This window comes from Plecotus auritus, assembly GCF_963455305.1.
Source record: "Plecotus auritus genome assembly, chromosome: 2".
NCBI classification, from domain to species: Eukaryota; Metazoa; Chordata; class Mammalia; order Chiroptera; family Vespertilionidae; genus Plecotus; species Plecotus auritus.
In genome coordinates, this window is record NC_137771.1 from 82,021,405 (window position 1) to 82,045,216 (window position 23,812).

The 23,812-nt window shown below is 43.3% G+C and overlaps 1 protein-coding gene across 5 annotated transcripts in view; it reads left to right on the forward strand.

Annotated features, from left to right (window-relative positions):
- KIF13A (kinesin family member 13A) overlaps positions 1-3,254 on the forward strand; it is a 217,167-nt gene extending 213,913 nt beyond the window's left edge. For all 5 annotated transcript variants that reach the window (XM_080658276.1, XM_080658277.1, XM_080658279.1 and 2 more), the window contains one exon: positions 513-3,254. In XM_080658276.1, the coding sequence (XP_080514402.1) occupies positions 513-539 (27 nt within the window). In that variant the 3' untranslated portion in view covers positions 540-3,254. The remainder of the gene's footprint in view (positions 1-512) is intronic.
- Positions 3,255-23,812: the final 20,558 nt, after the last annotated feature.

Consider the following 23,812-nt stretch of genomic DNA (forward strand, 5'->3'; position numbering starts at 1 on the left):
CGTTTTTTGCTTTTGAAAGTCTCCTGAACTGTGTTCCTGCCAGATATTTGGTTTAAAGGTGGAATTTAGGAAAATATTCATTGTATAAGGGTGATGTAGGATTATGGTGATTTTTTTTTTCTTTTTCTTCATTGCTCTACTATTTTTGTTATTTTAGTTTTAGTAAGTTGCTTTGATATTTTAACAGTTTGAGAACTTTTTAAGTACTAAAGTTTGCCTTTTGTTCTCACCTGAATATGACTTAGTATGTGGGCCCAGAAATAACAATTTTTTACTTACATAACTTTGGGTCTTGCTTTCCCTTACCTTTCCTGGAAGCTTCACCTTGGTGCCAGGTTTCTCCCTTGTAAACTGTAAATTTTAGAACTGGATTTCATCATAAACCGAATCCTGTGGGCCCCTTTAGGAAGAGCCCCTTGTGTGGGGTGGGTGCGTCTGGCTGAGGGTGGTCCCTGTGGGTGGGGAGGGCAGGTGGGAACTGGAGCTTGAACTCACTAGCCTCTGAATTCCAGGGGAGCACGACCTCGTCTCCGCGGTGAAAGACAGCAAGCACTTCCTCCTCAGGCCCCAGCATCTTCGTCCGGGGTCTCCCTCAAAGCACCAGCCTCATCTTTAAAACATGCTGCACCCAGCAGGACCTCACACCAGCATGGTGAAGCCATGCACTACCTGGGCCACCACTTCTCCCCTCCCGAGCGAGGAGCAGCAGCAGTGCTTTGCCACCTGGGTGAATCGACAGCTTCTGCTTCTTCCAAAAGGCCAGAAAACCGAAAATCCTGGATTAATTAAGTGGCAGTATTTTTGTTTGCACTTACTACACACCGCACTGTGTAGAAACCTCCACAGAGTCAAACAGACTTATTCTTGTACAATTTTAATCAGTTCTTACTGTAGAATCTGGAGTCAATACTCTAAAGTGGGTTTTTTTATAAATAATATATATTATGTATATGAAATGTATCTATTGTATGTCTGTTCTGGGGCAGACAGAACTGCACACTAGAATGCAGATAAAATGGTTTGTAGAAATCATAAGGTACTGGACTTTGTTACAAAGCACCTTGGGCGACCTCGTATACACGAGCAGATGAGAGACATTTCATTGCCTAAGAATGAGGTTGCAAATCCCTCTGCAGAAAAGGTTACAGAATGCCGTTCTTTATAACCAAAGAACTTGTATACGACTGACCGATTTTGCTGTCCACTCTTGTTTTCTGTGTACATATATGTTTGACTGCAAGTTTGGTGCCATATTCCCCGTGGCTACCAGGCCATGTGCTACCATTCTGTCCTGTTTCATAAGCACACTGAAAACTCCCATAGCTATGTTCTTTGGTCTTCCACCTGGCCTGCCACCTGCTGATTTGACATTGTATTATAACCGTTGACAGTGACTGGGGCTCTGCCTCCAGCATTTCTCATACCTTGGTCCAGCCCAGCAAGGCAGGCAGAGTGCGGAAAGCAGTATTACTGTAGAAACACAAGGGCATACCAAGAGTTGGATTGGGGTGGGGGAGGGGTGTGGATTTTTGTCTCTGTGGTTTTGTTTGGATTGGTAGGTTTCATTGTGGTATGGTTTTTACTGTTGCTATTGTACTTAATTCTGGAAAATGCTGAAGAGTTGGAATGAGCTGTAAAGTGCACAGGTACTCACTTCACCGTGTTTGCAGGAGATGATTGAATACAGATGACCCTGCTGTCCCTGTCTCCATGTGGAAAATTCTCCTGCTAATGGAGACATGGAGAGGATCATGTGTGCAGAAGGTCTTACAAAGGTGCTTTATGTGCCTGTTCTGAAGATGCCTGTGCAGCTGGCCTGGAGGACAGCAGTCGGTGTGTGTGAGAGCGAGGGATGGTGCATAGCCCTCTGCACCTTGGTTCTTTAAGTGAGTAAGATATTGGAGACTTTATTGAAAAGCTGCTGATTTTTGTGTATAGTGAGCTGACTGTAGTATTTTACTATTGTCTGTTTTGAAAAAGAAAAACTGTAATTTATATCCCCTTTCAACTTGATCGTATTTAATTGGTACAGATTGTGTGTGTGTGTGTTTTAGAATACAGACAGTCTAATTCAGGTTTTAAAACAGCAGTTGTTTGTCTTTAATACTCTGCCATTAGTTTCAAATCTGATTGTTCACATTTGTGTGTCTCCTGTCCCTGCAGCTTAAACAATAATAGTCACAGTCAACATTCATTGAGGGTTTACTATGTACTAGGCACTGTTCCCAACATACGATATTTATTATCTCCTTTAATCCTCACAGCAGTAGATGCCATAAGTACTGTTGTTACTGTGTGTTTGATGAATGGAAAACTGAGGTGGAGAGGTTAGTGACTGGAAGAGGGATTCTTCTCACGCTTCCATCAGTTCCTCCGATCCATGTTCTGTCTGGTGACGTATCGTGGAGGGCCAGGCAGGACTGTGGTGAGTGTCAAAGTCCCAGACTGACCAACATTGGTGGGACATCTGCAGCGGAGAGGACAGAATGTGTTATTCATAGTCATGGTGCTTAAACAAATATTTAGAGCAAGTAGCAGTGCCTGCCATCCATGAAATAGTAGTTAAAGGTAGCTTAATATGAAAGACTTACCTAAAAATGCTATTATAGAATCTTTTCAGAAAAATCTCAGTTGTTTACAATAGCCTTTCTGAAATATCAAGAATTAAATCTAACTTTTGGACAGAAGTGTCTTATATAGACTGCCAAGAAAAAGTAGAGGAGAAAAGCCTAAAACTTCTTTGGATTTTACAAAATAGGGTTGGGGTAAACAGCAGCTATATAATGTTTAAGTAAACTATGACAAATACAAACACAGTTCAAGACAAAATGGACAAATTATTCCCTTTACTAGTGTGAGATCAGTGGCATTGTCATTTGTCATTATGATGTGGGAGAGCAAACTGTTTTTAAGACATAGTTTATTGAATAGTTAAGTATAAGCATGTGTTAAGTACATTATTACCATTGTCATCACATTTATTTATAGTTATTTGGACACATTTTATCGTAACAAAAATATAGCCTTGTGTTTCTAGGGAACCCCCTAAAATGAAGACTAGCTTAATAAAAATACCTTTAGGGTTAGGTAAGGGCAAGAGGCTATCTTCTATTAAATTATCCTGCGCTAGCCAATACTTTTTTTTTTTATTACAATATTCAAGCTTTAGAACTATATTGGAAAAAACAACTAATTACATGATGAAGCTTTATTTTTAAAAGTAAAGCTTTCTATTCATATAATTAAAAAGTCTCAAAAGAAGATGTAATTGAATCAATTCTTGCTATCTCCTTTTCTGGACCAAGAGCTAAAAACAGAAAAGGATGTTCCCATATGCAATCACGTAGAGAGCTTTTTGTATTCAGCTTTGAACTTGTTATAGTCACACTAGCACAAGTCTCTGTAGTGTGAAGCCTACCTCCTAAATTAAAAAATGACAACAAAAAGTCAGTCATATATAGTTTCAGACGTTTTCCTAACCTAGATGAAAGGCAGTGTCCAGCAGCGTCCCACCAGACATCTGGGGGTTGCTACAACACCCAGCACCCAGGTGGCGGGAGACCAGGACCAAAGAGGACTCCATGAGAATCCTGGGACATGGGCTCTGCTTTTTTGTTGTTGTTGTTGTTGATTTTTTACAGAGAGGAAGGGAGAGGGATAGACAGTTAGAAACATCAATGAGAGAGAAACATCGATCAGCTGCCTCCTGCACATCTCCTACTGGGGATGTGCCCGCAACCAAGGTACATGCCCTTGACCGGAATTGAACCTGGGACCCTTCAGTCCGCAGGCTGATGCTCCATCCACTGAGCCAAACCGATTAGGGCCGGACTCTGCTCTTTAACTTGTCATGAACTGGTGCTGACAGTAATGAAGACAAAATCCCAGAGTCTAAATTAACTTTCTTGTCATTTGTTTCTAATCCCTCAAGGTGCAGGAGAGATAATTGCAGATTTGAGTGCCACGAGTTAATTTAAGTTGAAATAAAACGTAGTCGTTATTTTTCAGGTGTTCCAGGACACACACTCACCTCTGTGCATTCTTAGGAAAACAAGTTATTTTCCCTTCTCTGAGGCTCACTGGGTGCCTCTATTATTGCGTGGAGTTTTTAGAAGACTGCAGCTCAAGCAGGTGCTCCGGGTGCCTCAGTCACTGTAACCTGAGCCCAGTTGGCAGCATCCACCACCTTGGAGCTTACTGCAGGTGTTCTCAGCTCCAGAGTGTCCCTGAGAAAGGAACTCTTAAATCCTTATGGGACCCTATTCATGGAGACAGTGACAAGCTCATTCATAGAACAATGAATGTCTTGTAAGAAAAAGGTAAGTTTTGAAATTGGAGACTCTGGAAGAAGAAAAGATTAACTTGAAGAGAGAAAAAAATGCCCAGTTTGGTTTTATAGCACAAATCAACTTGTCCCTTTCTCAATACATATCTAAAGCACTTGTAACTTTGGACTTTAAAACTGGAAAACATTGGTGTTTGTAACAACTTTCAACAGTTATTTTGGACCTTCATCTTCTAAATGCCTGCCTGAACCCAACCACTTAAAGATGTCCTTAGGTTTCTTTGTTATTGTTTCATAGTCTAGCATGAGTTTGGGGGAATATCAAGCAGAGTAGATGTATTTTTCTTTGACTAAAATTTTTGGAAAAGTGCATATGAGCCAAAAGCCACACTTTCATGTGACTCACCCGTCTTGAATCAGCGTAATCTTTACCTAGTGTGTGGTCAACCACATGTAAGCCAAGCTACTTACAAACCCCCGTGTTAAGATACTTAGCCGCAGCAAGTGCCTAAGAACAATTACCAGGAAGAAGGATATAAGGTCTTACCTCAGTACCACGTGCACCCAAGGATGTCTTAATGATATGAAATGCCAGTTTACCGAAATTATTTTCTGGTCCTTTTATCTGTAGTGGGAAAGCTAGTTATTAATCTATTGCTGCAAAATAAATTACCCTTAAACTCAGCAGCTTAAAACAGCCAAAAATACCATCTCGCAATTTCTGTGGGTCCAGAATTCAGGAGTAGCACTTCTAGGTAGTTCTGTCTCTAATTGCTCATAAGGTCACAGTCAGGAGGTCAGCTGGACCCCTGGCCGGTGTGTCTCAGTTGGTTGAACATTGTTCGGTGCACTCAGAGGTCCTGGGTTTGATTCCAGGTCACGGCACATGCCCAGGCTCTGGGCTCGATCCACAGTAGGGGGCATGCAGGAGGCGGCCCATTGATGTTTCTCCCTCTCCCTCTCTCTAAAATCAATAAAAACATTAAAAAGAGGTCAGCTGGAGCTGCAATGCCTAGAACTGGGGAAACCCACCTGTGGTTGCTTCCGCCTCCTGACACTGGCGCTTCCTGGCCGTGCACTCCTCTCCACACTGCTGAGTTTCCTCATGGCATGCTGTTGTCTTTCCCTGAGTGAGGGGTCCAGAGAGAGCAAACAGAAGCCACAATACGATGTCTTTTATGACCTGGTCTCAAGTCACATTTGGTTACCTCCACCACATTCAATTCTTTAGAAATGAGTTACTAGTCCAGCTCCCTCCTCCCCGCAAGGAAAGGGAATTAGCTCTTCCTTTTGAGAAGAGGAAAGTCTTAAGAGTTTGTAGACATTTAAAACCATCATAACTAGTTAACAGTTATATAGTCAAGACCATGGGCCAAAGCAAGCTAACTGGAACCTTTGAGTGAATACAGGAATCCAGCTCTTACTTATAAACAGTAGGGTGAAAAGGAAAGCCACACTTTCATGGAAGAAGGAGGAGATACTAATTAAAAGGTGAACTAGGATGAACTGAATGTGTGAGTTTTGGCTGATAATCAAATAGCACTAATATTCCTGGTAGAGGCAAATGATCAGAAACCTAATTTTGCTTCTTGTTACAGTTAGGTTACCAGATTCCAGGGCAGAGGAATAGGGAAACTGAGACAGGAAAGTTAAAACAAGGCCAAACAGTGTGGGCAGTTTGCAGCCAGCTTGTAACTAACAAGCCATTATCTTCCCCAGCCAAGGACACAGAGCACATAGTTCAAACAAACAAACAAACAAAAAACACTCCCTAATGAGAGAATGCAGGAAGGGAAGGGAAAGGGGGAAAAGGAAAAAACGGGCAGTTTTATTCCCTAAACAGAAGCCAGCAGTCTCAGGGTTTGGCAAGATACAGTTACCAGGTGCTTCTCTTGATTTCTGGGAAGGCCACAACAAAGGAAAAAATTAGGGGGAACCTTTAGAATTAATATGTACCAAAATGTTCAGCAGAGGAATTTTGAGACCTATAGATTAGGGGCAGGGGGGTGGGTATATAACACCTCAGACCCCCACCCAACTTGCTCTTCAGATTAGCTGAGAGCCCATCTGTGTTTCATAAGCCAGATGTATAGGTTTGCTTGTTTTGCTTTTTCAATAAAGATTCATGCTTTAATTGCTTTCATAAATTGGCTTTTCACAACACAGTCAAGGTCTCTCACATAAACTCATTTATATGAGAAGACAAGTGTAAGGTTTAATCAGAGATGTAAGACTTACCCCGACCGAAACCAATAAGTTGACCAAGACAAGCAGGTTAAAAGCGAAAAATCGCGTTTATTGAAAGCTCTCGGGTGAGGTCCCGCGGTCCGAGAGCACAGGCCGGGGGAGTCACACTTTATTCACCGGTGGGCTGCACCGGTGGGCTTAGAGAAAATGAATTCAAATTCTAAGCAAGGCTACAAGCAGAACTTCCCTTTTTATTAAAGAGCCAGCCCTATGTGCACTTAGTGGTTATCTCGCTGCTGGCCTTGAAAACAACACAGTTCTATCGAATTAAAAAATGCACCTGGCATGGCATTGAAATTATGGGCATATCTAGTCTCTGGCCTACAAGGTCAGACAGCTTAAGTTTATTTTCCTCATTATTCAAGCAGGCTAAAGCAGGCTAGAAAGCAAAGTTTGTAAAGTTCCTGCTTTCCCAGCCCCAGACCTTACAACAAGGATCGAGGTTGGGGACAGCCCTCTCCCACTAGCTCAGGGGGCTATCCTGTCTGGTAACACCTCTCTGGTGTTGGTTAGAGGTGCCTATAACAGTTCTATTTTCACATTTGCTTCATTAGAGGCACAAGCACATAAATATATTGGATGGCTTTGCTCAAAAAAGGAATTGACTCTTAGGAAATTCAAACACATCTTTGCTTATTAAGGCAAGCAATAGTAATGATTGGCTTTAGAAATAAACTGCCAATAAGAGTTTATGAATGAAGGTTTTGGGTTTTTTTTGCTAAAGAGAATGACAAAGGTAGGATTGTTTTATTATTAAAATTATTATATAGATCCAATTGTTTGGAAATAAGTAAAAGAGGCTCAAGAATCTTAAAGTTTGTAAAATGAAATTTTAAATCCAAAACAGAATAACTGGAAAGAGAAATTTAAAATAAAAGGATTTTAAAAAGAATAGTTTAAAAAGGAAAACAGTCTACCAAAAAATTAAAAATAGGCTAACAAGAATGGTTGCAGGTACGTACAAAAGGATTCCTGGATAGTTTCTTCCTATTTAAAATTCAACTCTTTCAGGTAAATATTCATCCAAACTCAGCATGGGAGCTCATTCCCCCACCTCCACCCCCACTCTCTGCCCCCCCCCCCGCCCCCCGACCACCACCTCACCCCCCACCACCACCATCCCCGCCACCCTTGGTCTGTCCCTTGGCCCTCTGGCTTTCCAGGATGGGTCTGGAAAGCACCATTAGTTGTCCTATCAGCCAAGGTCCCTGCCTGTGATCTTGTGTCCTCTGCTGCCTCCTGCTGACCCCTGGTTGAGGGGCAGCTTTTCTTGTTTAATTTTTGGGCATAGACTTTTGACCCAGCTTCACCCACCACTACTGTCAGTAATGGTCTGTCCTCTGGGGAAGCTTTTGGCAAGACAGTGGCTCCCAGGAAGCTTAGCAAACTCCCAATGCTGACCAAGTCCCCCCTGCCGGCCTAGCACTGGTAATTGTGAGGCTCAGCTCTACCTGCCTCTGGCTCTCAGCTCTGGGCTACCACCAGGCAGCCCTGCCATGGCACTCCTATATCATGCCCATGCATGGCGAACCTGGGCAGTACTCTTAATTCTTAGCTCTCTTCTGCGTCATTCATGAGGTTTTCCAGGAACTCTTCCATGCCCCAAGAAGGGCCAGCTGAATGCTTTCTGGAGCCCATCTCTCTCTCCCCTCCATTCTACCAAAGCAAGGCTGATAGGGTACCAACTGGGGGAAGCAGAGCACCAGCCTAGGCACCCTCAAATTCTCTCTCAAGCTGTCTTAGCTTTTAAATGAATGTCTTACTTGTCACCCCAGACCAGGACATGAAGAATGGTCTTTTCTATGGACTGGAAGCATCCTCATCACAGCCTGAATCTCTGAATCTCTGTGTTTCTTCTCTCGTCCCCTTCCCTGATTCCTCCCTTCTTTCCTTCCTATCTCAGGAACCACCTTTATATCATAGAGCCATTCTCTCCACATTTTGGCTTATAACAAAATTATCTTCAAGTTTTTCTATGAACATATAAAAGGAAAGCTTTCAGAATTAAAGGAACTGTTCTCATTCAACAAAACATGGCTAAGTTTACTTATCGCTTTGATGAGGTCTGAAAGTTAAGCTGTGCTCAAGACAGTACCTAAGAAGGCATGCCAGTGATGCAAAGAGGAGAACCAGAGGTTGCATGATTTGTAAGCAGGAAAGATACTCTATGAGTTACAGCAAATATCTCCATTGCTTTGTTATTTGTTAAGTGTAAAGGGCTTTATTTTCTTTGTTTCCTGAAATAATTTCAACAACCTAGTTAGGTAGGTGCTGACATTATACCCATTGTGTAGTTGAGGAAACTGAGTCTTAGAGAGGTTAAGGATTTGTTAGGATTACAAAAACCAGAAAATGATAGAGCTGATTAAGGCAGTCTTCAAATCCAGTAAGACTGTCTTAATCAAATTCTGTCAGTTTCAAACTCTTGTTCAAAGAACTGCACAGTGGTTGCCATTGATTATAATTGACTCTTAGTTTTTTGGATTTCCAGGAGAAAAGGCATTCTTCCTTTCTCTTAGTTCAGCTACTTTGCTCTCTGTACATCCATTATTTGGTGATCTCTAGCCTTCAAGGAGATGAAAGGCAGTTCTTAACCAAAGGTTGGGGCACCCCTGATACAGATCCTGTAAAGAGGTAAGTTAGGTCACTCTTTTAAAAAAATTATTTGAAATAATATGCTTATTCTAGTTAAAATGTGGTAAGAATAGGGTATCATGATTCTCCACTCATTATGTGTGAGCTGTGTGGTGACTTCCTTTTAAAGAGTATGGAAAGGAGGAGAAAAGAGGGACTTTGTAGAGGAGAAACCTGACATCCAGGTAATCAAGGTCAACATCAAGAGCAATGTCATGTTGAGAGCAGGTACCCTTCACATGACGTGATGAAAATGGCACTTCACCTCTAGTCTCCCTCCCATAAATCCAAAACCCCAGTCTAACCATGTTAAAAACTTTAGACAAATTCCAGTAAAGGGGCACCCTATAATATGCCTTACCATACTCCTCAAAACAGTCAGACATCAAAAACAAAGCTTCAGATACCGTCATAGCCAAGAGGAGCCTACGAAGACATGACAGCTAAATATAACATAATGTGATATCTTGGATGTGATCCTGGAACATAAATGGAAATTAAGTTTAAAAATTATATATATTACGCACACACACATATTCCATTTGACATATACACTGAGTGGCCAGATTATTATGACCACCTGACATTTGTCGGCAAATCAGCCGTACACTGCATCGTATGGGATATGGAAGCTGAAGGCCTGTTCGAACACCTTTGCTGTCTGCAGTTACCAAGATAAAACATCTCCAATTCGCACAGGAACACAAGGATTGGACAATCGAGCATTGGAAAAAAGTCGTGGTCCAATGAATCACGTTTCCAGTTGCATCATGCAGATAGCAGAGTGAGAATTTCACGGAAACAGCATGAAAGCATGCACCCCACATGCATGGGTACAACCCTTCAAGCTGGTGGGGGCAGTGTTATGGTTTGGGGCATGTTTTCCTGGCATGATTTGGGCCCTTTAATTCGTGTGGAACAATGTCTGAATAGCACAACATACCTAAGTATCATTGATGATCAAGTTCATCCTATCATGTTGATGGCATATCCCAATGGAGATGGCTTCTTCCAACAAGACAATGCGCCATGCCATGGTGCTCGTATTGTGCAGGAGTGGTTTCAAGAACATGAGGGAGACTTTACCTTGCTTAGGTGGCCCTCACAATCACCAGATCTCAATCCAATTGAGCATTTGTGGGACGAAGTTAAAAGAGCCATCAAATCTCACAGAACTGGACAGTGCTATTCATCAGGCATGGTGTCAGATTTCTCGCATCACCTTCCAACATCTCATGGAGTCAATGCCAAGAATCGCCACAGTATTGAAGGCAAAAGGTAGCCCAACGAAGTACTGATGGGGTGGTCATAATAATCTGTTCCATTTTATATATATTTCATTTAACAACTAACTTCTGAAAGCCTACTAAGTACTGGACAGTGCAGTAAGCAATGGGACTATAGTGTTGAAAAATATAACATTGGCCCTGCTGTCACATAGTAGACAGTTTGGTGAGAGAAGGAGCACATATCCTATCTAATAAAGAGGGAATATGCTAATTGACCATCACACCCTCACAAAGATGGCTGAGCCCACAACCAATAAGGAGGGAATATGCTAATTGCCACACCCTCAAAGGTGGCGGCGCCCAGTCCTCTCAGCCCTGCTGGGGTGGCAGGCACATACCATGGCTGGGCCTGCCCCCAGGCGGGTCCAGCCGCTCCGTGCACCTGCCTCTGGAGTCCCCTAGTCCCCTCAGCCCCCAAGCCGCCCAGGGCCGGCCCGAGGCACAGGCAAGCCTCAGATGGCGGCTGCCCAGCCGCCCAGGGCTGTCTGAGGCTCAGGTAACCAGGGCTGGCCAAGACTTGCACTGCCAGAAGTGGAAGCAGCAGAGGTATGATGGGGGTGTCACCTTCCCCTGACTGCCGGGTCGCCTCCTGCTCCTGAGGGCTCCCAGACTGTGAGAGATGGCAGGCCGGGCTGAGGGACCCTCCCCTCCAGTGCATGAATTTTCATGTACCAGGCCTCTAGTCGATCTATATAAAAGGCTAATATGCTAAGTGTCCCTCCGCCTGTCCAACCGGTCGCTATGACACACAGTGACCACCAGGAGGCAGATGCTCAATGCAGGAGCTTCCGTGACACACACTGGCCATTTACAGATAAACAGCAGCATGGACCTGGTGCTGACAAAGCAACACTCAGCTTTCCCCAAGTGGGACACAGGTCCTGCCACCACAACAGAGCGACAACCCACCAAATTGTAGCCGATACTGCCATGGTGCAAAATGCGGCCCACAGCCCAGCCCAGACCAGAAACGGTGGCTGTGGGAACTGGGTAATGATGTCATGTAACAATGCCCAGCTTCTCCCTAGCAATGGGCCATCCTATCTAATAAAAGAGTAAGATGCAAATTGACCATCACTCCAACACACAAGATGGCCGCCTCTATGTGGTCAATGATGGCTGCCCCCATGTGGACACAAGATGGCCGCCACAAGATGGCCAGCAGGGGAGGGAAGTTGGGGGTGACCAGGCCTGCAGAGGAGGGCAGTTGTGGGCGATCAGGCCAGTAGGGGAGGGCAGTTCGGGGCGACCAGGCCGGCATGGGAGGGCAGTTAGGGCTGACCAGGCTGGCAAGGGAGGGCAGTTAGGGGTGACAAGGCCTGCAGGAAAGGGCAGTTGGGGGGACCAGACCTGCAGGGGAGGGCAGTTAGGGTTGACCAGGCCTGCAGGGGAGGGCAGTTGGGGGCAACCAGGCCTGCAATGAGGGCAGTTAGGGGTGACCAGGCTGGCAGGGGAGGGCAGTTAGGGGCAATCGGGCTGGCAGGGGAGCAGTTAGGCATCAATCAGGCTGGCAGGGGAGTGGTTAGGGGGTGATCAGGCGGGCAGGCAGGCAAGTGGTTAGGAACCAGCAGTCCTGGATTGTGAAAGGGATCCCAGATTGAAGAGGGTGCAGGCTGGGCTGAGGGACACACACACCCCCGTGCACAAATTTTGTGCACTGGGCCTCTAGTCTATATATATATATATATATATATATATATATATATATATATATGGCTAATATGCTAAGTGTCCGTCCAGATAATGACATCACGTAGCAACACCCGCTTCCTCTCCCTAGCAACTAGCCTCCTCATAGTTTCTTCAGCCCAGGAACACCACTTGCTTCATAGCCAGGTAGAAATATTTTACACTGTAACCAAATGTCTGTGAAGCATTTTTCCGTGCCTCATCTCATTTGATCCTCACCAAAGTCCTAGAGTAGGCAGATAGGAGACTCAGTGGAATCCTATGTGCTTTTCATTAGCTGGAAAATGGAGATTTAGAAAGCTTAGAAACTTGACCCGACTGAAAAGTAAGAAATGGTGGACCTTGAGAATGACTTCAGGTTTTGTCACTGCACAGAATATAGTCAAACACCGCTGCAGTTAAATATTTTACCCTTTGTTCTCCCTGTGTGATCTATAATAATAATCTGTTTCATGTTGATATTTACTACTGTGTTGCTGACAACTACCTGAAAGAGAAGTTGGGTGCTTCACTGGGCTGGAAAAAGTTTAGCTAAATCAGAAAGCAGGTCTAATTAAGCAAGTTTATTCTATATCTGTAAAAGGCTAAGTTGACTCACGCATGCATGATACATATAAAGCTCTTGTTGGCGCCAATTGCACGCGTGTGTTTTGATCTGTCCTTGTTGATTGTGAATTTGGTTGACACTTCTATTATAGAGAAAGGGCAAATAGCAATATTAAAATATTTCTTCTAATTAATTTCCTTTCAATGTGCATGCATTCATGCACCGGGCCACTAGTCCTATCTAATAAAAGAGTAATACGCAAATTAACCATCACTCTGCTACACTCACAAGCCACGCCCACCAGCCAATCAGGAGCAAGTATGCAAATTAACCCAACCAAGATGGCTACAACCACAGAGCGAGCAGGAGGCTTGGGTTTCCCCGGCAATGGAGGAAGCCAAGCTTTCCACACACCCTGGCAGGCCCAGGCCTCCACTCAAGACTGCAAAGTTTCAATTATAGAAGATAAATAAATCCCAACAAAAATGGCTGCAGCCATGGAGCAAGCAGGAGGCTTAGCTCCGCTCAAGGCTACAAAGTCTCAATTATAGAAGATAAATCCCAGATACCAGGGCCTCCACTTGGGTCCCCGGGGGGCTGTAGCTGGCCTGCAAACCACCTCAGGCCCCTCACCCAGGCCTCCCCACACCCCAAGGGAACCCCCACCCTGATCTGGGACACCCTTCTGGGCAAACCAGCCGGCCCACACCCATGCAGCAGTCCTCTATCCTATCTAATAAAAGAGTAATGTGCAAATTGACCATCACTCCAACACACAAGATGGCTGCCCCTATGTGGTCAAAGATCCTGCCCCCATGTGGACACAAGATGGCTGCCACAAGATGGCCAGCAGGGGAGGGCAGTTGGGAAGGACCAGGCCTGCAAGGGAGGGCAGTTGGGGGTGATCAGGCCAGCAGGGGAGGGCAGTTGGGGGGGACCCAGGCCTGCGGGGGAGAGTAGTTGGGGGGCCAGGCCTGCAGGGGAGGGCAGTTGGGGGGGACCCAGGCCTGCAGGCGAGAGCAGTTGTGGGGGGCCAGGCCTGCAGGGGAGGGCAGTTAGGGGTGACCAGGCCTGCAGGGGAGGGCAGTTAAGGGCAATCAGGCTGGCAGGGGAGCAGTTAGGCATCAATCAGGCTGGCATGGGAGTGGTTAGGGCGTGATCAGGCTGGCAGACAGAAGCGGTTAGGGGCAATCAGGAAGGCGGGCAGGCGAGCAGTTGGGAGCCAGCAGTCCTGGATTGTGAGAGGGATGTCTGACTGCCCGTTTAGGCCTGATCCCGGTAGGGGTCCCAGATTGGAGAGGGTGCAGGCTGGGCTGAGGGACACACACCCCTGTGCACGAATTTCATGCACCGGGCCTCTAGTATATATATATAAAATACATGGGTGGACAAAAGTAGGTTTACCCATCCATGAGTACACATGTAGGTTGTGATTATTACAATAGCTTTATTAACTTGGTTTTGCATACTCATGACTATAAACCTACTTTGTGTGTGTATGTGTGTGTATGGTGTCTCAAAAAAATGTATAAACACATTTTGAATAATTATAAAGGCAGTGTTTATTAAAATACATTTCATTTTCAAATTTGAGCTATCGATTGTTAAAGTGTGTATACATTTTTTAGGGCACCCTGTGTATATACACATACATACACACATTCATACCATTTACAAGTGGTACAAAGGAAAGGTATAGTGTATTATGATCATGAACAAGAGGAGGAACCCAATCTAGTCTAGGGGATTATCAAGGCTTTCTGTAAGGCATTTATGTTCAAGCTAAAACCTGAAGTATAATTAGGAGTTGGCCTGGTGAGGAGTGGGGAATTGGACTCCAAAAGGCGAGGCCAGTCTTAAGCCTCTTAGAATAACTAAGAAGACGATAGGATATGAACTGGTTCAGTTGAAGGAAGAATGGAAGGAGACATATTTTTAAATGACTGTTAGAATGCGGGGGATGAATACTAGCTTAAGAGGTCGGATTTAATGATTAATCCCTTCCTGCTGATAATGAGGAATACAAAGGAAAGAACATCTTTGAGTGAGAAGATGATTGATGGATTGTTTTAGACAGGTGCTCAATAAAGGTGAACTTCTTTCTCTCAAAGAGATACTTTCTGCCCCCACATTGTTTCAATTGCACTGTTCTCTTCTTCCTGGATTAATTAAGGTGGGGGTTGGGTGTAGAGAGAGCTCCCTGGCTGCCCAGGGTGGGAGAGGAGCCAAGGAGATCAATTACTAGTATGTGTGCACCTAGACTGAACCTTCCTCCTAATTTCAGCCATAGCCACTCTCCAGCTTTCAACAGTACTGGGAACTCCCAAGAGGTTCTCTTTCTATTTTGTCAGGAATACCCTCTCCTGGCCCTTTGGCTATAATTTTCTCTGCCTTAGGAAAGGAGTTAATTTTCCCTTTTGCTTTCCCTCTCGCCAAGCTGTGATAAACCCTTTTGTCTACTGTTGTCTTCTTTTCCTTTCTTTTTCCTTGTGGTTTAATACTTTTATTAATTCATTACTCTCACACTTGTTGGGTTTGGGGAAGAAGAAGACACAAAGGTGTCTGATTAATCTGCTATGTTTAACTGGAAGCCCTTGACTCAGCTTTCTATACCATACTTTCATGTCAAACTCTAGGAAAACTCGAAAGCCAAGTGCAAATCACTTGAAGCATTTGTTATAGAAGAGGAATTTGAATTGTCTGTGACTCAATGAATGGGAGATCTCAGGAAAAAATTAAATTTTCACAACATAATTTTTTTTAATATATTTTATTGATTTTTTACAGAGAGGAAGGGAGAGGACAGAGAGTCAGAAACATCGATGAGAGAGAAACATCGATCAGCTGCCTCCTGCACACCCCCTACTGAGGATGTGCCCACAACCAAGGTACATGCCCTTGACCGGAATCTAACCTGGGACCCTTCAGTCTGCAGGCCGATGCTCTATCCACTGAGCCAAACTGGATAGGGCAACAACATAACTTTTGAAACAATCCCAAGAGGGCTATCCCAGGAGGTCACTGAACTCTAGTATCTCTTCCCCTATCACTCATTCCAAAACATCATAACACCTTTGTTCAAATAACTGCCCTCAGTTATCTTTGGAGTTAGGTAATAACACATGTAGATATGCTGAGTTACTTGAATAAGTAACTTTTTTACATCGGATTATCAGTGTCTTCTGGTCATTTAAACTCAGGACCAAGGGCCGAAACAAAGGCTCTTAAAGTTCATTAAATATTTGGGCAGAGCTAATTGGAGTTAAGTGGCCATTTATTTACTTATTTACTATTATTATATATATTTTTTTAGAAAGAGTGGAAGAGGGTGAGAGAGAGAGAAACATTGATGTGAGAGAGACACATCAGTTGGTTGCCTCCCGCTTATGCCCTGACCAGGGCCAGGGATCAAGCCCTTGACCGGAATTGAACCCATGACCCTTCAGTCCACAGGCTGATGCTCTATCCACTGAGCCAAACCAGCTAGGGCTTAAGTGGCCATTCAGACATCAAATTTATTCTGCTTGGGTCATGCGAGGCAGTATAATTTAATGGCATTAGAGTTTTAAAGAACTGGGTTCAAAACCTGGCTCTAATACTTGATGTCTCATCAAATGAAGTTAGGCAAGTTATTTAACGTCTCTAAGTCTCAATTTCCTTATCTGGAAAATTGGAACAATACTACATACTTCATAAGGTGGTTGTGAAAATGAAATGAGGTGCCACTAGTGAGGTTGGTGAACCTAGCCTATTAAAAATTTTCTTTTGTCCTCTCTACGCCTCTGTTGTCCTGTTGCTGTCAACCCTTTGCTGCCACTAATGAGAAAGAAATAAGCTATGAACATTAAGAAGAAATCATAAGATTTTAAAAAACAAATTGCTCAATGAAAACAAAGTAAACACACTCCCCAGACCCATGGAATTTGGGTCAGGCAATAGCCATCCTATCACTAAGACACAAAATTGTGACTTTGAGTATATAACCTAAGCTCTCAGGGCCTCAGTTTCCTATAATGGAACACAATAGGAACTCAATGAAAGCTTATTGAGCAAATGAATTAATAACAAAATGGAAAAAGTGATTTCCAATGGGACAAACCACCACAAAGGGCAAGGTTTGGGATCTAAAGTAAAAATACCTAAAACAACACAAGCATTGAGGAAAATCAGATTTTCAGCCAAGAGAACACGTGTTGGAGAGACCTGCTGATCAGGTTCGTCCAGGCCGAGTCCCTAGAGCAGGTCCCAGAGTTCACCAAGGAGCAGCACGCAGCCAAAGGCACGCTGCTCCCTGTGCAGCCCTGCTCCTCCAGAGTCCCACTCTGAGATGAAGAGATAATGGATAAAGGCTGTCCCCAGCCAGAACCACACTCCAACCCGCAGGAAGCAGGGATCTTCAGGGGAGATGATAAAGCCCCCACAGAAGGGGCACTTACAGCGCTTGCTCTTGAGCTGTGGGCTGGCCCAGCAAAACTTGATAGCTCCTCTCAACCCGGGAAGTGTGATTTCTTTGGTCCCTAATCCCATCCCTGCATCAACCTTGCAGAAAAAAAAGGACACCCTGTGCAGGAAAACGAGTTTCCTTACAGCATCTAGCAGAGTGCTCTGCCGACGGTTGGCATCTGTTATACTTCCTGATCAATCAGCTTTGAAGAGCTACTGCTGCTTAATTAATTTTAAGGAAAAATATATTTCTCAATAATTTAAACCTGGAGTAAGATAGTATAAATTTACTTTCCGAAACTGAAGGAATTATTGGAAACAGGTTATATTCACTTCCCTACCTGCCAATCAGCCTGCCCACCTCCCTCATAACAGGCCCTTTGCTCTGTTATTTAAAATGGAGCAGTATTCTGATGTCATAATAACCAAACAGGACTTTTTGTTGAGTCAAGTCAATAAACATAGCTAACTTTTATAAATACCAACTACCATCTCAAGGGGTGAGTCTTCCTAATCATTACTTGTGAATGATTTTCAGTTAGCATGTCCATTGTCACTCACTATGATATGTTCCTTTAAGAGCTCCAATTTAGCTCAGCACTCCTAACCCCATTTTGGAATAAAATAGGCCAATACAATTGCCAGCCTGGCATGTCCTACCTAGCCATATTCCCTACCCACCCCCCTCAAAAAAAAGTGAACTGTTCTCTTCAAATAAATTAAGAGAGTGTTTAACAACCATTTCAACAAAACAATGCAAGCAATTAAAAAATCTTACTTTTTAATTTATCTACTTTGTGAATATATCTTAAATGCTTAGGCCTTTTCCTGCAGAAATATCCCTAAGCCTCAAAAAACTGGGATGCTTAAATATGCTGATGATTCTCCATAAGATCTGAGCAGCATTTAGGCCTCTGGGAAGTAGTTTTGCATTTGACATAAGAAGGACATGTGGGTTGGAATGGTCTTGTTTGGTAGGTTACACTCAGAGTTTCTTCTTGGAAACTGGACAGGGGCCCCAAAGGACGAGAAAAATGGGAGAGGAAATAAATAAGAGGAGATAAGACCTATGAACATCCTCCAGGCTATCTTCCCTTTAAGATGGATACAGGACTCCACACTAGATTTTGGTTCTGTGCAAGGGAACTTTACTGGATGTTGCCACTCCAGGAGTAAAAAAGAAAAGGGAAGAAGAAGATGTGGGAAGAAAAGGGAGCCATTCCCAAAAGCAGGTCAGAGGACCAGTGCAACTGAGTGTAAGAAAAGTGTTGGGAGTTTGTTAAAATACTTATTTCTAGGTTCAACTCTAGAGATTCTATGGGTCTGGAGTGAGGCCTGACAATCCATCTTTTAAATGTTTCCCATCTGATGGGTAGGGAAGATTTGGTGACTACATTTGGTGCTTTGAAAAAAAAAAAAAGGCCTGAGGATATTTAAAATTAGTTGATTAGAATACTTTCCCCTGTTCTCTCTCTCTCTGTAGTTAATTCTCACCGGAAGATACTTTCTCCATTGACTTTCAAGGAGAGTGGAAGGGAGGGTGAAATCTCACATCGATTGGTTGCCTCCCACACTGGCCCTGACCCGGGCTGGGGTTTGAGCCTGCAACGGAGGTATGTTCCCTTGACAAGAATTGAACCCGGGCCCTTCAGTCTGAGGGCTGATGCTCTATCCACTGAGCCAAACCAGTAGGGCCCTCTGTTCTCTCTTTATCCTCTCTCCCACTTTCAAGGTGCGAGCTCTTTTGTATTCATTGCCCGGGGAAAGGATGAGCCAGGGTGAAAATGAAATAACCTTCCATTGTCTTCCAAAAACCTAAGATTCTTAGGGGAATTAGATACATAGGGAAAAATTTTGAGAGCTGGTGGGTAGGGATGTTGAGGAGGGTGGGCCATCCCTAGAAAAAAAATGGGGGGGGGATTAAAAAACACGAAAAAGAAAAGGATTGAGAAAGATTGCCTTGGCAGAGAGCATTCAAAGAGGGGGAGGGGAAGCCTAGAGGACACAGGTGCCCTAGTGTCCTCTGGAGGAACTATGTGTCCTTCCCTGGGGGAAGAGCCTGAGACAGTTTAATGACAAAGAGTATCATGCTTCACTCCCCAAAGGCAGAAGCCCTGCAGGGCAATAAGAACCTAGACAGGGGATGACTACACTGTGAACCTAAGCAGGCAGAGCTTTAAAGGACTGCAGAAGGGTTTGGAGCCTTAGCGTGGTACGCATAGTACCTGCAGAATGCCTGTGCCTCAGGAGAACAATGAAGGAACAGAAACAACTGGATTGAAAGGGCCAAAGCCAGGAATGAATAAGAAGGGCCTTGGAAGCTATTTGCATAGACAGAGGACATTAAGAAATAAATAGTCCGCCCTAGCCGGTTTGGCTCAGTGGGTAGAGCATCAGCCTGTGGACCAAAGGATCCCCGGTTCGATTCCGGTCAAGGGCATGTACCTCAGCTGCAGGCTCCTCCCTGGCTGGGGCCCTGGTCAAGGTGCGTGCAGGAGGCAACCAATCGATGTGTTTCTCTCACATTGATGTTTCTCTCTGTCTTTCCCTCTCCCTTCAACCCTCTCTAAAAATCAATGGAAAAATATCCTCAGGTGAGGATTAAAACAAACAAATAAATGGTTCCCCACAGCACTATGTGAACCCTTAGAAACAATTCAGACATGATTGCGTTTATGTTCTGCTTGCTTGCTCTGAAAAAATGGGGTTTTAAAACAGAAATTCTGTTGAGTTAAAGAAATATAAATTTATATTTCTTACATACCTGGGTTTGGACACAAATTTATGTCCGCTGCACTAGAAACTCATAAAATGAATGATGATGGGATCCCAGGATAAACCTTCAACAGCATGGCGGTGGGAGGGTGATGTGCTTACAGATGAGTTTCTCCCAATTCCAGTCAACAGCCACTGTATGCATGTATCTCTCAAATTCTCATTTTAGATGTTTTGAAATAGGGCTGCTAGTTTAGCAAATAAGTTCTCCCATGCAATATTTGCGATGTTGAAGACATACTAAAAAGTATTGTGTATCTGAAGTTCAAATTTAACTGGTGTCATATATTATCAGGCAACTTTGCAAAGAAGGGAACTCAGAGGAGTCTGGGGTCCAATAAGACATCCTTCGATGTACTCTGATATGGTCAGCAGAGCCCCTCTTCTATCCCAGAAATCCTGCAAGGCCCTTGTGGAGGAGCAGCTGGGCATACCTCCATGAGAAGAGGCATGAATGTCAGTGGGCTCGGCAGTTTCCGCAAACATCTCAGGCTCCCCTCTCTGCCCATTGGCTGTGGGAAGTTCTAGAATGCTTCCTAGTGTAACAAAAGAAGTAGGGGGTTTTGAAATCAGTCAGATCTGTGTTCAGAGCCCACCCTGTCAACTACCAGGTATAAGACTTTGAATGAACTACTTACCCTTCTCTTTTAGAATATTCCTTAGAAGACTCATTTTAAGGATGAAAGATAATGCATGCATGTAAACACCCAGTGGTGTGTGAGGCATACAGTGGGTACTCCAGGGTGCTATCATGTCATGCATTTGGTTACTAAGTAAGAGTGTAGGACACTTCAAATCATATTCCTTGGTCTCTTCCTTGCCTCTAGAAGATCCCACTTAGATATTGCAATTATTTAGGGACACAATTTGTCCCATTGTAACCTTAGGTCTATGCATCTCTCTAAAGCATACAATTTTATAGTAGCTTCTTTTAACCTGGTCTTTCATACTGAAGAGCTTATTTATTCTTAAAGAAAGGAATAACATCCTGAAATAGTACTCATGTTCCCTATTTGAGTGTTCTGATCACAATTCCACTGAGCCCAGGAATGGGGACACTGCTCGTTTCTGTGTGGCTTTTAGTCTGTCTGCCTGATTAATTGTTTATGTGGGAGAATGTAAACTTAACGCCATTTATGCAGCACATTTCCCAAAGGAAATTGATCTGCATGAGTATTTACTCAAAATACTTAAAGTAACAGTACAAACCATTTCTATATATGTCCCTAAATGGCAGGACCTATGTCATCATGTTTACTGCAGAACATATGGCCCAGAATACAGTAAATACTTTTTGGTTAATATTCCAAAGGTCTGGTTTTAAAGTATGGACCCTTTGCCCTTCAGTTCACAGGTCCTACAATCCCCAAGGGAAAGCACTATTTTCCTCGATTATGTTTTCCTCTGACACTACAATTAGCACATGGTCGCAGGTAAATTGTGTTTAAAAGAAAAGGGGAGGTTAAATGTGTTCTAACAATAAACGATTATTTTAACAAGTTTTATTTTAAGATATTTTTTAAATACCCAGAAAAAAATCCATAACATAAAATAACAAAGTGCAAAACCTCCTATGAGTATGCATTCATCCATTCAATAAACATTTATCCAACGTGTGTCTCGTGCTCTGGATATAAGTTGTTAGGAAACCATGAAGAGGCACTAAGGAGGGTCGTTTCTTTCTAATGTGTTATTTATTAGTCCTTCATTATTTATGACGTCAGTAAGTGATACGCTGCACTTCGGCAGCACCATTCCTGCAAAGTATCACTCATCTTCCCTCCCTCTATTTTTCAGCTCTTGAATTTGGGTCAACGAGGAGCCAATCTGGACTCAGAAGACTGATTTATGGAAGGTGAATACACCAAAGGTGAGTTCAGCTTGGCCATGAACCTGGCAGAAGTTTTGAGAGTTTTCAGAAATGGCTAGTCGTGACTACTGGTCAGAATTTAAAATTTTCTCTCCCCGTTCTCATCTCAGCCCTCCCTTTGTCTCTCTTTTATCACTCCTTAAACATTTCCCTTTTCTTTTTCTATATTGCTTGCATAGTTAGGGAGTTCAGTGGGTGTTCCTGGAAAAAAAATCTAACAAATGACCTGACCTGTCTTCTTTAGATGTGATGTACAACTGGCCACTGTAGTTTTTTCTTCTTCTTCGTCTTAGCTTGAAATTGGGACAGAAAGCTTCCAATAACTATTGTATTTTTCCCCCCTCCATCTCAGTTTTTAATATTTTTCCAAGGATTCTGTTCTAAAGTTAGTGATGAAGCAAATGAAAGGAAAAGTCAGTTCCCTTTTGCTGGTAAACCCAAACCAAACCATTGGAGAAGGAAGACGCTGCTATCTGTGGAAAAGCAGCTGCAAAGGGTAGGCCCATATATGTTGAGGGGTTAAGGGACAGAAATACCCACAATGGCCGACAGTGAAAACAGAAAAACAGCCTTTCCTTCCCAGCTGTCTACTCCCAGTGCCCTTTGGTGTATTTGTTTCCTCCCACCCAGCAGCAGACCACTACCTATTTGCAGAGTGACCACAGTTCTGCATAGAACTATCCTCTATGAGAGACACAAGGGATTATACTCAAGTGTTAACAAGTATGAAGCTAAAATCCATCAATGCTATTAGCACTTCAGCTGAAAGGAATGGGTCTAAAAGCAAGTGCTTCTTTGAGGAAGTGCTTATGACTTACAGGTGACTCACAATGGGCACACGATTTTATGACAATGGGGCAGCGGGGGAAGCTGGTTTAACAATTACTAATTTAAAGCATCTAATAGTGGCTTGGATTTAATTGTGGCTGGTAGAAGCTGACTGTTGCTTGGTTAGGGCCTCTGTAAAGACTGATGGACGGTTTGCTTTGATGTTTTAATTCTATTTGAGGTATATGTAAACCTTCCTGTGTCAGAGTGGTTTTCCCTAACTGGGGGTGGTGGTATGTTTCAGTAGGCTTTGCTTAATGTTTGCAGTGTTGCCTTTTGTTTGTTTGGCAATACTGCCTGTTTAATATTGAATGTTGAGAAGTATAACTTCACTCATATTTGCTTTGGAGAATATTTGAAGAGTCTTTTTTTGTTTTTTGGTTTTGAAGAACCACATTTTTGATTGCTCACAATATCCTACAGTACTTACAATGGACCCCAACAAGGTGAGCTATACTGAGGATATAGGCTATGGGTTATAGGTACTGGCTTAAAACATCTTGTTAACTAATCATTGTGTTTCATTAATTGCTCTATTAAATCAACTTTGCTACCCATGGTAACAGAGAATAAGAATGTACAAAATCCAGAATTTCACTTCAGGTAATAACCTAACTTTTTTTGGAAAAAGAAACTAATGAAAATAAAAAGAGAAAAAAAATTTTCATTTCTGCTCACTTTGCCTCTGGTAAAGTTGAAATATACCCAATATTAAATAAGAGGGGGGCAAAACTATGTATTCTATGAGCTGTTGCTTCATCAACTCTCACTTAAATTGTTGGTTGTTGGAGATAAATGAGAAACAAGATTTCCTAAGCTTGCTCTTTTTTAAAAAAAATATATTTTTATGGTATTTATTTCAGAGAGAAAGAGAGAGGGAGAGAGAGATAGAAATATCAATGATGAGAGAATCATTGATCGGCTGCCTCTTGCATGCCCCACACTGGGGATCAAGCCTGCAACCTGGACATGTGCCCTTGACCAGAATCAAACCCGGACCCTTCAGTCCGCAGGCTGATGCTCTATCTACTGAGCCAAACCGGCTAGGCTAGGGCCTAAGCTTGCTCTTTACCTAAACTTTGGTTGACTCATTACCTCGATGGCTTGACCTGTAAGTGTTCATATGAACAAATGTGTTCATATTTGGCCTATTGGAAGGGAGGTGTATGTGAGCCTTTTAAAAATATATATATGTTTTTATTTAT